This window comes from Capra hircus, chromosome 1, assembly GCF_001704415.2.
Source record: "Capra hircus breed San Clemente chromosome 1, ASM170441v1, whole genome shotgun sequence".
NCBI classification, from domain to species: Eukaryota; Metazoa; Chordata; class Mammalia; order Artiodactyla; family Bovidae; genus Capra; species Capra hircus.
The window spans coordinates 145809376-145824927 of record NC_030808.1 but is presented as its reverse complement, the minus strand read 5'-3'; the positions used below and the strand labels follow the sequence as shown (position 1 = coordinate 145824927).

Sequence of the window (15552 nt, the reverse complement as noted above, 5' to 3'; positions counted from 1 at the left end):
CTGGAGCCTGGGGTGACCTGAGGCTGTAGCCTGCTGAGGACTTTTCCCCAGGAGTCCAGTACTTCTTTCAGGGGAGCCCTCACTCAGCTGGGCAGAGGTCTCGGTCCTCCCCTCCACCTCCTCCTCTGCTGGCTGCCTCGCAGGGTCCTGGCTCTGCCCCTCCCCCATCTTCCCAGTTAATAAGAAGCCTGGCTCAGGGAGGGCCCTGATTGGGGAATAAAGGCCCCGCCAGCCTCCTTCCCACCTCTGCTGGTGAAAGGAGCGTCTGGGTCAGGGTTTGGATCATGTCCCGGCTGGTGGAATGTGTCCCCAACTTCTCAGAGGGGAACAATCAGGAGGTGAGGGCCTGGGGGCAGCCAGGACAGTGCAGGGGGCTTGGGACCAGGAGGGCTTGGCTTGGGGTGGGGCCTGGAGACTGTTTTTTCTGGAAAGGGTGAGGAAGGAGCAGTGGGTGGGCAACCAGTGAGGGGTCCTGGTCCAGGTCTGGGCAGGTGGTTTGGCCTCTCGGGTGCTGATGGAGCCCCAGAAGGCTGATCCACACAGCTGTTTGAGGGTCCTTGTGCGGGGCATGGCCTCCCCTCCACCACCCACCCTTACCCCCAGGTCATCTGCAGGAAACTGAGTCACAGAGCGCTGGGCAGCCTTCCGGCTGCCTCAGCAGTTTCTGGGCTGCCTGGGGGCCGGGGCCCCGACCCTCTGTGACCTTGGCCTGTAGTCACCGTCTAGGGGCCCCGGCAGCCTCCCACCCAGTTCTGCTCCCTGCCTCAGTTTCTCCCCATGGGGTTGCCTGTCGCTGCTCCCAGATGCCCAGCACCAGCTCCTGGCCCTGTGTCCGGGTGGGGGCAGGACAGACTGGGCCCCGGCAGCTCCAGTGCCCCACTCCTTGTGGGGAGACAGAGGCGTAGGCCCAGCTTCACACCCAGGTGATTGACGCCATCGCTCGAGCGGTGGCGCAGACCCCAGGCTGCACGCTGCTGGACGTGGACGCCGGCCCCTCCACCAACCGCACCGTCTACACCTTTGTGGGGCGCCCTGAGGACGTGGTGGAGGGGGCCCTGAATGCCGCCCGCGCTGCCCACCAGCTCATCGACATGAGCCGACACAGAGGTGAGGGCGGGGGAGGGTGGCCTGCCTCGCGCTCAGGACTTGCAGAGGGCAAGGGGCCAACAGGCTAGCCGGATGCTCCTTGGACCCCGTTTACATTTCAGGGGCCCAAGAGTGGCCGGTAGCAAGGTGCTTGCACTCTGCACGGGCCCTGGGTATGGCGGACAGAGCCCTATCTGTCAACAGCCCACAAACCAAACACATTCTTTGGGCAGCAGTGTCAAAGGCCAATGGACACATGGGGAACTGGTCAAAAGGGCAAGGTCTCTGGCCTCTCACAGAGGGGGAGGGAATTCATGAGTGATTCCAACTGGTGAAGGGCAACCGAGGCTTATCTCAGAGAAGCTGCCTGGTTGGGGGGGGATGATGTGGGACTGCCATCTAGGGGACCGCCTGGGGGGAGGGACGTGGGGCTGCCATCTGAGGGGCCACCTGGGGGGAGGGGATGTGGGGCTGCCATCTGGGGGACTGCCTGGGGGGAGGGGACGTGGGGCTGCCATCTGAGGGGCCACCTGGGGGGAGGGGACGTGGGGCTGCCATCTGGGGGACTGCCTGGGGGGAGGGGACGTGGGGCTGCCATCTGGGGGGCCGCCTGGGGGGAGGGGACGTGGGGCTGCCATATGGGGGGCCACCTGGGGGGAGGGGACGTGGGGCTGCCATCTGGGGGGCCGCCTGGGGGGAGAGGACGTGGGGCTGCCATATGGGGGGCCACCTGGGGGGAGGGGACGTGGGGCTGCCATCTGGCCGTGGGCTGCTGGCCTGCAGTGGGACTCAGCTTCTGAGGTAACCCTGTAGGGCAGTGGGGTGCAGGAGTCCCCTCCCTGCGAGTGCAGGTGGTCGCTAGGGAGGGGGAGGGATTTGCCATCGACAGGCCGCAGTGCTCAGCCTGCCTCTCTGGGGCCCTGTGGTCAGTCTGAATGTGCGCAGAAGGGGCTGGAGGGCGGGGTTCCACACCTAGGTCCCCTTCCTCAGCCCCATCTCTGTGTAGGGGAGCACCCCCGGATGGGCGCCCTGGACGTGTGCCCCTTCATCCCGGTGAGGGGTGTCACCATGGACGAGTGTGTGCTGTGTGCCCAGGCCTTTGGCCAGCAGCTGGCAGAGGAGCTGGGTGTGCCAGGTGAGAGCCCAGGGCGGGTGGCCCCTCCTCACCTCAGCTCAACAGCGGCAACAGCAGGCACCCTGTGAGGGTCTCTGCTCTTACATCCTGAAAAATGCAGATTTTAAGGGAGAAAACTCTACCATGCAGGTTTTTGACAGGCAGGAGTAGGTCCCCCTTCTCCTATGATGAGAACCTGTGAGGACAGGGTCCCAGCCATCAGGGAGCTGGCAGACTGTCACCCTTGCTTGGCAGTGGGCTTGAGTAGCGGCTCCATGAAGGGCTTGAGCAAGATGGACAGACAGAAAGCCCTTAACCGTCTCTTTGGGGAATTAAATCAAGGGAAGCCCAGCACACGCAACAGGTGAACACCTGAGAGGCCAGCTGCACGTCCGGCCCCTGCCTGTGAGCCGATGGGCCGACTTGGGGATGGGTCCTGCCTCGTGCAGGCATCGGGAGCTGGCAGTAAGGTTTGTTTTCTCTCCTCCACATTCCATGTTTTGTTCAGCAAAAATGCCCTTTGGAGAGAAACATGAATATCCTTTCAGCCCCGCATGCCTGCTCCCAACTCTTGTGGGTTTTTCTGGGGCATCAGAGCCTGGGCAGTGGGAGTGGGGCCTGCCCTGCCCCTGGGTGGGCAGAGGAGGGGTCCTGCCCATAGAGAGTGCCCATCAGCGACCACCCACACCCACCTGACGGGGCACAGAGATGGGGGCTGCCAGCAAGACGGAGCTGCAGGAACGGGGTCCCACAATGCCCGCTGCCAGGGGCCTGACTCGTCAGGTCCCTTTGCAGTGTACCTCTACGGCGAGGCCGCGCGGACGACCAGCCGCCAGTCCCTGCCGGCCATCCGGGCCGGGGAGTACGAGGCCCTCCCTGAGAAGGTGCTGTGCCCCTCAGCAGGGGGCGGTCTGGGCTGGGCCCTCCTCCCCGCTTCCCTCACCCGCTGGTCTCCCCACAGCTCAAGCAGGCCGAGTGGGCACCCGACTTCGGGCCCAGCTCCTTCGTTCCTAGCTGGGGGGCCACCGCCACAGGGGCGCGGAAGTTCCTCCTGGCGTTCAACATCAACCTGCTCAGCACCAAGGAGCAGGCGCACCGCATTGCCCTCAATCTCCGTGAGCAGGGTCGTGGGAAGGACCAGGTGGGCGGCGCCTGCAGTCCCATGAGGCCTGGCCCGTCCCTGTTGCATCTCGAGGGGCTCCCAGAGAGGGTCAAGGCTGGGCACCATGTGTGGACCCCCAACACATGGCGGGTGGGTGGGTGGACCCACCCACCTCGGTGTCCATGCCATGCAGGACTGGCAGGGTCAGGGTTCCAGGGTTTGAGGTTCAGGAGCAAGTCTTTAAGGACATTTTCCATGGAAGCAGCAGGTCTACAGCTGTGGCCAACATACTGCAGCTTTTCCACGCTGATAAGAAAACAGGCGTTGCTGAGTCCCAGGTATCCCCAGGTACCCCAATCCACCAAGTCTGCCATAGGAACTCCCACCTAGTTTGAGCACCACTTCTGCAGAAACTTTGCACTGGACACAGGTAGACAAAGACACACCTGGTGAAGGAGGCCCTGTTCCTCCTCTGTCAGCCTCCACCCCCAGAGGCCTGGGCCCGGCTTCTCTCCCGAATGCTCAGCCGTCGGCAAGCACAGCATAAAAGCATAGCAGCTCCCCAGTCCTGCTCTGTGCTCTGCTGAGGTCAGAAGTCAGAGGTCCCCCCTGACGGGGAGTGAGTGCCCCAAAGAGCAAGGGCTGCGAGCTGGCCTCTGGGGCAGGGGTGGGATGGGAGGAAGGAGCCAGGCCCAAGACAAGGACGTGGGTGGAATGCTGGCCAGGCAGCAGGGCCTGGTCTGAGCCTGGACCCTGTGTGGGGTGAGCCGCCGTTGGGGGCTCTGCTTCTGGTGGTGGGCAGGCCCATCCCATGCTCAGATGAGAGGCCAGGAGAGCAAGGCAAGGAGGAGACCAGCTGCACGGCACAGTCTTCAGGCCATGGCCCCCCTTGTCCCCGTGTCTGGGACAGAAGGGAGACCCTGGGCCAGCTGAGGGGATGCGGGGGGGGGGGGACTGTCAGTGTGGGGTGCCAGGAGAGGCAGGGCCGGCCTGGGTAAGCCTTGTCCTCCACAGCCAGGACGCCTGAGCAAGGTGCAGGGCATCGGCTGGTACCTGGATGAGAAGAATTTGGCTCAGGTGTCCATGAACCTCCTGGACTTTGAGGTCACAGGGCTGCACACCGTCTTCGAGGAGACCTGCAGAGAAGCCCAGGTGAGCAGGGCAGGTCCTCCCCATATTCCCAAGCCCAGCTGCCTGGGCACTGATGCCTCGATCTCCGACCTCTGCCCTCTGCCCTCCGCCCTCCGCAGGAGCTGAGCCTCCCGGTGGTGGGCTCGCAGCTGGTGGGCCTGGTGCCTCTGAAGGCTCTGCTGGACGCGGCCGCCTTCTACTGCGAGCAGGAGAACCTGTTCCTCCTGGAGGAGGAGCATCGGCTCAGGCTGGTGGGCAGGGCCTGTGAGGGCGGGGCTGGGGCTGGGGGACTGGGGGTCCTGAGAGAGAGCAGGGCGGCAGCTCCAGGCACCTGCTCCCAGGCCTGGGTTCCTGTCCATGTGGCCTCCTACTTCTCCTTCTTTGTTTTATTGTCTGTGCCTGCAAGTTGAGATCACATTTTTCACTTGGTGGACACTGTTGGGGGTTTCTCTATGACCTAAAATATATTCAGTTTTGTGAAACTTCTGTGAGAGGGGTGGGCTCGGTCCGATGGAGGGACTTGCCCCTCCTCTGGTCCGACCCGTCCAGATTTGGGGGTGTGAGTCTAGCCTCCGTGGGCTATTCACCACATGGTTCCTGCGGTCCTGGGTCCCTCTAGCCAGCTCTGGCGGTAGCCAGCTTTTGCCATCCTGTTGCTCTGGCCTCAGGGTGGTTCTGTTTTGAAGATATTTCTTAAAATGAGCACATGACTGGATTTCTCTGAGAGTTTTTGTCTTTTGGTTGTTGGGTTTATCCTTTTGTATTTACTAAATACAGCAGATATGCTTGGGCTTGCTTTTGTCCTGTTTTTAGGCAGGGAGGATGTGGTTTTCTTCCGGTTATATGGAGGCAATATAATGTGTGTATGCAACTCTGTGTTTGCAACTCTGCGACCCCATGGACGGTAGCCAGCCAGGCTCCTCTATCCTTGGGCATTCTCCAGGCAAGAATGCTGGAGTGGGTTGCCATGCCCTTCTCCAGGGGATCTTCCCAACCCAGGGATTGAACCACATCTCCTGGGTCTTTTGCACTGCTGTAGAGTCTTTACTGCTGAGTCATCGGGAAAGCCCATAACTTAACATATTCATCTCCATTTTTGATTTATTAAGTTAAAATCTATCTAAATGTATCAATGTGATTTGTCAATTTTTATCAGTGCAAGCACCACAAAGATATTCAGTTCCAGGCCATTGCAAATAAATCGAATATCCCAATAAAGCCACTCACATGATTTTCTGGTTTCTGGTGTACATAAAAGTTATGTTCATACTAGACTATAGTCTGTTAAGTGTGCAATATCATTGTGTCTAAAAAAACTGTGCACATACTTAAAAGTACTTTATTACTAAAAAAAAAAAAAAGCTAACTTTCATCTGAGCTTTCAGAGAGTTGTGATTTTAATGCTGGTGGAGGGTTTGAAATATTGTGAGAATTACCAAAATCTGACACAGAGGCACACAGTGAGCAAATGCTGTTGGAAAAAGGGGGCCCATAGAATTGTTTGAAGCAGCATTGCTACAAAATTTGTCCAAAACTCACTGTCTATGAAGCTTGAGGTCTGCAATCTGCAGGCTGCTTGCTGTGCACATGAGAAAGTAACTCTCCATGTTTATCCTCATCTTTTCTCCCTTCTCTGCTGCCGCTGCTGCTAAGTCTCCTCAGTCATGTCCGACTCTGTGCAACCCCATAGAGGCAGCCCAACAGGCTCCCCCGTCCCTATGATTCTCCAGGCAAGAACACTGGAGTGGGTTGCCATTTCCTTCTCCAATGCATGAAAGGAAAAGAGAAAGTGAAGTCAGTCGTATCCGACTCTTAGTGACCCCATGGACTGCAGCCTACCAGGCTCCTCCGTCCATGGGATTGTCCAGGCGAGAGTACCGGAGAGGGGTGCCATTGCCTTCTCCATCTCCCTTCTCTAGTTTCTGGTTTTTTAGAGCTGTGTCATTTTTTTTTTAAGGGAGTTGGTTCTTTTAAATATTTTTTCAGCTTTTAAAATTATGGTAAAACACACATGACATAAAATTTCCCATCTTAGCCATATTTAAGCGTGCTGGTCAGTGGTGTTAAGGATGTTTATAAAGTTGTGCGCCCATCACCTCCGTCCAGGATGGGGTTTCCCGTTTCTCTGAAAGGTACTGTCAGAAAGGTACCACTCATAGTGCCCCCGCCGGTCACCGGGTGGTGCTCCATGTCACGGCACCATCTTCTCGCCCTGGACTTGGGCTGTGTCCTCTTCAGTGTCTTTAGCTCCTTTCAGCATGTTTTGTAGTTTTCATTGCAGTCTTTCACCTCCTTGGTAAAGTTAATTGATTCTTAAGTATTTAATTTTTTTTTATGCTACTGAAAACGGAATTGTTTTTGTAATTTGTTCTTCAGTGTTCATTGTCAGTGTTCAGAAATGCACTGATCTTTGTGGGTTGACTTTGCATCCTGCTACCTCGCTGAATTCATTTGTTCTCGGTGGTTACCTTTATAAGTTTGCATAGTATACTTACTCCTTTAGCTCTTAATTAGTGTTAGACTGTCTCTTGACTCATGGTGAAGAAAGACAAGAAAATCAGTGCACTGTGTGAGCTGTCATTGCTGGTCCAGATTTAAATTGCTTCGTTGTTATTTTTACATTGTCTGAAGTATACCCTTTACCTTCTGTAACCATGTCCGCATGAATTAAATATACATAGATATTTAAGCTGGGTTCTGTACTTAAGTGAGGTCACTGTGCATCTCTGTCCTTTCTCTGTTGCCTAGATTTCGCAATCAAGCAGGTTTTCGAAGAAAGGCTCAAGGGGGCTTTATTCTGTAGGTTCTAGTGTGTTTGGGAAAGCCTTTGTGTGACTCCATTCTTTCGAAAGAGTAGGACAACCAAAGAGCTTCCCTGGTGGCTCAGTGGTAAATAACCCGCGTGACAATGCAGGAGACTCAGAGACGTGGGTTTGATCTCTGGGTCAGGAAGATCCCCTGCAAAAGGGAATGGCAACCCACTCCAATATTCTTGCCTGGAAAATCCCATAGACAGAGGAGCCTGGTGGGTCCTGGAGGTCCATGGGGTTGCAGAGACATAACGTAGTAACTAAACAACAACAATAAAAGAGAACCAAAACCTCCAGTCACTTGTTTTTCTCCTGAGAATGTTGCAGGCACATCCTTGCCACCTTTGGAATAAACGTTGCTGTGTGTATGGTGGGGGAGTCCAAGGCCGTCTGGTAACTTCCACACCCCTGCTGACCGGTTCTTTCTCCCCCATGCTTGAAGAACTCTTTTTATCCTTGAAATTCAGTAACTCTGCCATATATGTCTTGGTGTTGATTATTCTGCATCAGTTTTTCTTTAGAACAGGGTTCTGTGTGATTTACAGATTCATTCTTGTTCAGTTTCAAGAATATTTTCTTTACTATTTTTGATTCAGTGTTTGGTTCTTTCACTTTGCAGACACAGTCACTTTTCTTCTTCCATATATCCTGTTTTTTCCTACACTTTCTCTCCGTTTTCCCCCCTCTGTATTTGCTGTGGTTTTCTCAGGCTTCACTTCTTAATCACTTATGTACTTTATAGCTTGGTTTGTTCTCTTTCTGGCCATTACAAAGTTCTGTGTCACTTTTTATTTTGATGTAATTCTTGCTCACAGAAGAGGTGCGCACATAGTATCAGGAGCTGCTTTATTCCCTCCCGATTCACCTATTGTTGTATTTTGCACCATTTTCTGTATCTCTCTTTCTCTACATTCACGCACAATCACATTTGTTTCTGGACCATTTCAGAGTAGATTGAAGACACTGTGCCCTTTATGCCTCTTTTATTCAGAGTGTATTTGTCTAGATCAAGGACATTCTGTTATACAACCACAGTGCAATGATCAAAATCAGGAAATTCAGCACAGTACGATCTGCTCTAATCTGCAGACTGTAATCAAATCATGTCAGGGTCTCCCTCTCCTGGCTCTGCCCCAGACCAGGAGCGGGTCCACGTGCCCTGTCTTTTACGGCCCTTAATCTGGACCAGGGCCCCAGTTCTCCCTGTCCTTCCTTGACCATGATGGGCTGTGAGCACTGCTTGCTGGGTGCTGGTCTGACCTTTCTCAGGGCTGGGTGTGCTTGTGCGTTTCCGGCAAGAGCAGCACCGAAGTGATGGGGTGTCCCCCTCAGGGCGTTCGTTACCTGGGTCCCCTTGTTGAACTGGTTTCCCCAACCCAGGGTTATCACTGTGGTGTTCTTGTTTTTCCTGTTGCTGTTAATAAGCACTCCCTGGGGCGACAGTTGAAGACATGTAAATACTTTGTGCCTCTTGAAATCCAGCCTCAAGAATCTCCCTCCTCCATCCTTTTTCCACTTCCACCTCTCCCACATCTATTTATCGTTTATTAACATGTTTGATGCTCTCTATTGCTTCTTGAAACCATAGTATTTTATATTCTTTATCTGAAAGTTCTGAGATCTGCAGCCTTTGAAGGTCTGGCTTTCCAAAGCATCGTGCCTGCTGACACACATACTGATGCTTCTGCAGGGGCTTTGGGAGTTCTGACTGCGTGCCTGGCTTTCTTCTGTGGTGATTCTTGGTCACGCCTACCTGCTCAGTCATGTCTGACTCTGTGCGACCCCCTGGACTGTAGCCCGCCAGTCTTCTCTGTCCGTGGGATTCTCCGGGCAAGAAGATTGGAGTGGGTTGCCATTTCCTGCTCCAGGGGATCTTCCTGAATTCTTGGTCACTGGTTTAAACTAGTGTTGCTGCTTGGGCCCTGTAGATGAGCCTCTTGTTCGGGCTTTGGGGCCACACAGAAGAGAATTCTGTGTGAACTGTGGCCTCTCTCCCTCTCAGGTTACAATTCCCAGGAAAGATATTTTCTGGGGCTTCACCATCTGGGGGCTTCACCAAACTAAGCCTCAGACTGGAAAGGATCTTGATTATTTCCTGTGAAGGGTGGCTCTCCCCAAATGCATCCTTGGAGGTGCTGTCTTCCAGGGGCCTCCGGTCTGAGCCCTGCTGCTGAGAGATGGCTCAGGTGTCTCCGGGTGGACCCAGCTCCAGGGCAGGGAGAGCTTTCTGGCAGTGGATGGTTTCCTTTACTTCCTGCCAGGCTTTTGGGCACTAAAATCCATTCTGACAGTCCTGTTCCTCTGAGGTTTTCTGCAGCGGGTGGGCTGCTCTCAGGCGCCCTCTGGTATGTTCCCGCCTCGTTCCTGCATCCTCCGGGAGACCTCAGGCCATCCCTGGCTCTCAACTTGTCCCGTACTTGTCGCTTTCTGTCCCCATGTGGCTCAGAGGGGCTGGGACTGTGTTGCTAGCATCAGCGCCATGATGTGTCCTAAAAGCGTCTTTAGGTGAAAAGAATTCCTCTCTGATATGGGGAATTCATTTCACCAAAAGCTTATTTCCAACTTTGTTTTGAAGTTGGATAAACTTCACTTTTCGTCACATATCGAGGGTCATAGCTGGGGTGCTCACGCAGCTCTGGGCCTTTGAGAGCCAGAGCCACTGACTCCCAGGAGCTGGAACCCTGTCCAAGAGGCAGTTGTCTTGGCCCACATGCTCGCGCGTGGGGAGGATGGGTCACACTGGGTCTGGGTCTCCCCTGGGCAGTGCAGTGGGTGGAGTCCAGGGCCTGGCAGGTCACCTGCCTTGAAAAGCTTCTGTCTGCAGGGCTGCTGGTGGGTGTGGGTGTGTGTGTGTGGCAGCTGTGTCCCTGCAAGCTCCACACCAGGGCCAGGGAGCACCCCCACAGGTAGCAGGGGTGGGACCTGGGCTCAAGGGAACCCCACTCACCAGGCCCTCTTCCAGGTGGTGAACCGGCTGGGCCTGGACTCCCTGTCCCCCTTCAACCCCAAGGAGCGGATCATCGAGTGAGCAGCCCCCAACCCCCACCCCTGTGCAGAGACCCCCTCGGTCGTCCAGAGCTCTGCTCCATCACTAAGTGTAGGGCTGGGGGCTTGTTGGGGGGCCCAGTGAGGCCCCAACAGGTCCCACTCGGTCCTCACACAGCTCCTGGCTGGTCACAGCCACTTTCGGGGTGGCTGCTCTGCAAACAGGGCCCATATCCCCTCCCCTGTGCTGGTCTGAGCCAGGGACCCCCCAAGTCCCACCTTCCTAGCCTAGAAGTAATGACCCAGGACCTTCCGACATAGACCTCAGCCCACCCAACCCTGGCCTCCCTAACCGCCCCTGCCCTGCAGGTACCTGGTCCCCCAGGACGGGCCTGAGCAACGCCTGGTGGACCAGCCCCTGCGTGCTTTCATCCGGGCCGTGGGTGCCCGCTCAGCAGCCCCGGGGGGCGGCTCCGTGGCAGCAGCCAGTGCAGCCATGGTGAGTAGGGCCCGGGGCGAGGAGGTGGGCGGTGGGGATGGGGGCGCCCGGCCCGGGGCTGGTCCCATGATCAACGCCCTCTCCCCAGGGCGCCGCCCTGGCCTCCATGGCCGGCCTGATGACCTATGGGCGGCGCCAGTTCGAGCATCTGGACGTGACCATGCGCCGCCTGATCCCGCCCTTCCACGCCGCCGTGGCTGAGCTGACTGCGATGGTGGACGCCGACGCCCGGGCCTTCGAGGCCTACCTGGTGCGTGTGCAGGCGGGCCGTCACCACTGGCCCTACGGAGCAGGACCTGAGGGACAGTGGGCTCAGTAGACAGTGATGGGGGTCTCCAGAGGAGAGAAAGGTGGGCCAGGGTCATGGGGGTGAGGGGGAGATTGCCACTAGCACAGAAGTCTGGAGACCAGGGGGCCTGGAGGGAGGGGACAGTGGTCTGGCTGCTCTTGGGTTGAGCCCAGCAGGTTTGGTGCAGGTGTGACCCCAGGTCAGAGTCTCTGCAGGGCTGGGGGTCGGGGGAGAGGAGAACACCTGCCCTGAGGGTCAGCCAGGCTCAGCGTCCCTCTGCCCAGCTGCCTGCGCCCTGCTGATGGGCCGACACCCAGACCTGCAGATCCTGGAGGAAGAGAAGAGCTCTGGTCCCGAAAGAGTGGGAACAGAAAGCTTTACATGTAACACAGTCAGTCACAGTGTTAGCGATCAGAGAAGACAGCTCAGCAACAGAAGGAAAGGGCCATGGGAGCTGGGAGGCTAGATCCAGACCTCCCTTGTTCAGGAGGGCCCGGAGGAGGGGTGTCTGGCAGACCTGGGTGGAGGTCAGGGGACTCACAGGAAGGTCGAGGTGTGAGTTCAAGGTCAAGAAGTCCCAGGGGTGTGTGAGAGCAGAGCCAGCAGGGGACACAGGAGAGGAGGGAAGGGGGGTGGACTCCACGGGGGAGGAGGGCCTGCTGGGGAAGGTGTGAGCTCCCGGCGGACACCAGTGCCCAAAGTCACCTTGGGGCAGGACCTAATGTGAGGGTGGACAGTGTTCTGGGCACGCCTGGGGCAGAGGCCTTGGGCCAGCCCTGCTGGGGGGTTTGGGCCAAGTCTAGTCTGCACCTGGGCCCTGGGTGGACAGCTGGCCTCCGTTGCTGGGCCTCAGTGGATGGCTGTGTGAGTGACTCGGGGGAGGCTTTCGCCCCGGGGTGAGTGCGTTTCCTGTATGAAGGATGCCGCCTTGTGGCCCCTGCAGAGCTTGCGTGGGTGGTGCCTGGAGTGGTCCTCCCGAGGTCCCCTGACAACACGGCCATCCGACCTGGAGGTCACGTGCACCTCTTGGTGCGTCTCACATGGGCGGGGCAGTGGGAGGAGCAGTTTCATACTTCCTGGAAGGAGGCCTGGGCTGTGTGTCGCCCTCGGGGGTGGGGGGACACGGCCTGAACCTTTATGCTGGTCTCTGGGGTTGCACAGTTGCCTCCCCTGGAGTGGGTGGGGAAGACTGGTGCTGGAGCCCTCACTCCCCTCTGGCCCCCTCCCCAGTCCCTCAGAGGTGGCTCTTGATCTGTGATCCATGGAAGCAAACTTGGAGGTGGTGGGCGCTGTGTTAGGCCCCCGCCCTCCCCAGGCTCCCAGTCCCCTTGTCACAGTCCCTCACCCCGCTGTGTTTCTGTGCTTGCTCTGGCAGAAAGCGACAAAGCTGCCCAAGAACACACCTGAGGACAAGGACAGGTGAGTGCAGCGAACATCCCTGGTACTGGTCAGTTCCCGCTGGGTGTGCTGTGGCTGAACAACGATTTCCCTGTGGTCCCCAGCCTGGTTCCATGGGCTCCTCAAGGAGTCATCGGGTAGGGACTGGGGGTGTCTGGGCGCCCCAGGCTCTGACTGCCAATGGCCTTGCTTCCAGACGTGAGGCCGCTCTGCAGGAGGGGCTGAGGCAGGCAGTGGCTGTGCCCTTGGCGCTGGCAGAGACGGTGGCTTCGCTGTGGCCGATATTGCGAGAGCTGGCCTTGTGCGTGAACCTGGCCTGCAGGTCAGATCTGCAGGTACGCGGCAGGCCCTGTTGTCAGTGCAGAGTGAAGGGTCAGTGGGCATCACAGCTGCTCACTGAGCCAGCAGACGTGAGTGCTGGCAGGGTGTCTTGGTCCATCTCAGCCTTCAGGGCCGGCTCTACTAAGATCTTGTTCAAGGTCACAGCGCAGAGGCAGACACTCAAATGTGTTCCAGAGTCCACCTCCGACTGTCCCATCTGGCCCCAGCCGCCCTCCTCCCCATTGGCCCCTCTCCCAGAAACCCCAGGCACTCGCAGACATGCATTCGCGCCCTGTCTGTAGCCTCTTCATGGAGGCCTGGGGACAAGGGCCATCATACCCAGTGCTGTTTGTCTACAGCCCGATCCGAGGCCCCCAGCCACATGGTCTTTACAGAGAGACACCTGTTTTCAGTGTCTGGTCTTCAGGCCCTAAGGACTGTATACTCCTTTCCTGGGAGGTGGCTGCCTGTGAGTTGTTGAGAAGGTTCTAGAAGCTGCCTGAGCACAGAGGCCATGGTTCCTGCATTCTGGGTCTTCCTGGCCCAGCATGTGCTGCCCATCTCTGTGGCCCCTTGGGGCCTGTAAACTGCCAACATGCTGTGCTCATTGTTAAAGGCCCCGTGCGGCCAGCTCCGGGCTTCCCAGGTGGCTCAGTGGTAAAGAATCCGCCTGCCAATCAGGAGCTACAGGTTCCATCCCTGGGTCGGGAAGAGCCCCTGGAGAAGGAAACGGCAACCCACTCCAGTATTCTTGCCTGGGATCATCCCACGGACAGAAGAGCCTGGCGGGCTACAGTCCATGGGGTCACAAAGAGTTGGACACTGAGTGATTGAGCATGCACCCAGCCTGGGCTAAGCACGTCTCCAGCCTGGGCTGTGCCTGAGGCATCACTGGGTCGCAGGGTTGGAGTGCTGAGGTCAGCAGGGTGTGGACTGCCGGGTGGTCAGCTGAGGGTGGGCCTCTGAGTACTGGGTGGCACAGGGGCCCTGGGACCCACCTTGGAGAGGGCCAGGCTTCTGTCCAGCGACTCCGGGCTCCCGAGGGCTCTAGTGACCGGGCAGATTGCCGTCTTCAGGGTTGAGGCGTGAGACCCCCAGGCTATGTCCTGGGCTGAGGAGTGGGCAGGGGGAGGCCCCGCAGCCTGCCCCATCACGGCTGGCTGGTTCTGCCTCCTGGCCATTGCAGGTGGCAGCCAAGGCCCTGGAGACAGCTGTGTTTGGTGCATATTTCAATGTGCTCATCAACCTGAAGGATGTCACTGATGACGCGTTTAAGGACCAGGTGAGCGGGGGCACAGGCCGGGCCTACCGAGAGGCCTGGAGGTTGCCTTGGTTCCCGCATGTGGGGCCCGGGGGCACCTGGCTAGCATGTCCTTGCAAGGGAGGGATGTGTCTGTCTGACGAGACAGTCCTCCAGCTGCTACGGGTGGACAAGGCCTGTCTTGCAGAACGCAGGCCTCAGGGGACAGCTGGGGCCTTCTTTCAGGGTCTCTGTCAGGGCAAGTGGCCTGGGTGCCTACTGGCACCCCCTTACTCCCTCCTGGGGGCTCTGGCCAGGGCCGGGTCCCCTGGATGGGCTGGGCTGCAGCACCGGCAACACGTGGTCTCAGAGAGCAGTTGCTGGACTGTGTAATTGTCCCACTTCAGCATTTGTGACAATTTCATTGTCACTCTTTTTGGAGGAGAATTCACAGAACGTGCAACTCGCTATGTTAAATTATACAAGTCAGAGGCAGTTGGCACATCTACGGTTTTGAGACCACTCCCTCTATCGAGTGCTGGAACATTCTTGCCACTCCAGAGGAGGCCCCACAGTAACCCCCATTCCCAGCCCTGGCCACCACCCTGTATTTGTGATTTTGTGATGATTGTTAAAAAGTGATTTCCTGACTGGGAATGGGAGCACTAGGGCTAGCCAGTCCCGACTTGCCTCTCTAGCCAAGCTGAGCTTGTCATCAGGGAAGGCCCTGTCCACCCTAGGGCATGAGATAACAGACTAGCCACTTGAGAGCTGCCCCTTTGGGCCTGGAGGACACAGCCCCACCTTCAGCAGTGGTATATAAAGTAGGGAGACTGGGAGGGTGGGGACTGGGCCTTGCTGGCCCCAAACGTCAGGAAGGACAGAGGGACTCTCCCACCCCCACTGAGAGACCTGTGAGGATCTGGAGTTCCCCAGGTCAGAGGCTGGGGGCCACCCAGAGTGGACAGCCCAGGGAACCAGCAGGGAGGCTGGGCCCGTGGGGTGGGTGGCAGGTGAGTGGTGATGAAGTGCTCCTGTGTCTCTTAGGTCCGCCAGCGTATCTCCAGTCTCCTGCAAGATGCCCAGACACAGGCAGCACTGGTGCTGGACCGGCTGGAGGCCCGGCAGGAGTGATGGCTGAGCGGGGAATCGACCGACTCCACTCCCCCTTGCAGCTGCTCCGGACACATCCTGGGGGGGATATGAGGGGCAAGGATAGGGGGCTGTGAGGAGTGGGCATGGCTGGGGTTGGCAGTGCCAGTAAAGTGATGACACACTGGTGCCTGTGGGGTCCATGTGGGGTGCACGTGGGATCCCAGTGAGGGGCTTGGGGGAGGTCTGAGCTGAGTGGCAGAAATGGGACCTCGTGAGGCGCCAAACACAGAGGTGCCAAACACGGATGGGAAGGCACTGGTGAGGACGAGGGGAGGGACAAGTGGGAGGGAATGGGGGTGGAGCACGAGGTGACAGGGTCACAGAGTACCCGGGGTCCTGGGGGCCAGAGCCCCCTTAGTAGGACTCTCAGATCTCATGGAGGGATGAGGGCCGTGCTGCCTGATGGACAGGGGAATGGTGGG

The 15552-nt window shown here is 57.6% G+C and overlaps 1 protein-coding gene across 3 annotated transcripts; it reads left to right on the top strand.

Moving 5' to 3' along the window:
* Positions 202-15257, top strand: FTCD (formimidoyltransferase cyclodeaminase). Of its 3 annotated transcripts, XM_018052343.1 has the most exons (14): positions 202-338; positions 924-1107; positions 2093-2221; positions 2996-3084; positions 3162-3341; positions 4317-4454; positions 4553-4684; positions 10206-10267; positions 10598-10727; positions 10816-10977; positions 12392-12435; positions 12611-12749; positions 13922-14017; positions 15023-15257. In XM_018052343.1, exons 1-14 carry the CDS (start codon positions 285-287, stop codon positions 15107-15109), a joined length of 1626 nt encoding a protein of 541 aa, XP_017907832.1. In that variant the 5' UTR covers positions 202-284; the 3' UTR covers positions 15110-15257. The 3 variants fall into 3 exon arrangements, with proteins under 3 accessions (XP_017907832.1, XP_017907846.1, XP_017907838.1); XM_018052357.1 differs by lacking the exons at positions 13922-14017; positions 15023-15257 and adding an exon at positions 11960-12045 and having other exon boundaries at positions 240-338; positions 12611-12658; XM_018052349.1 differs by lacking the exon at positions 202-338 and having other exon boundaries at positions 1024-1107; positions 2077-2221.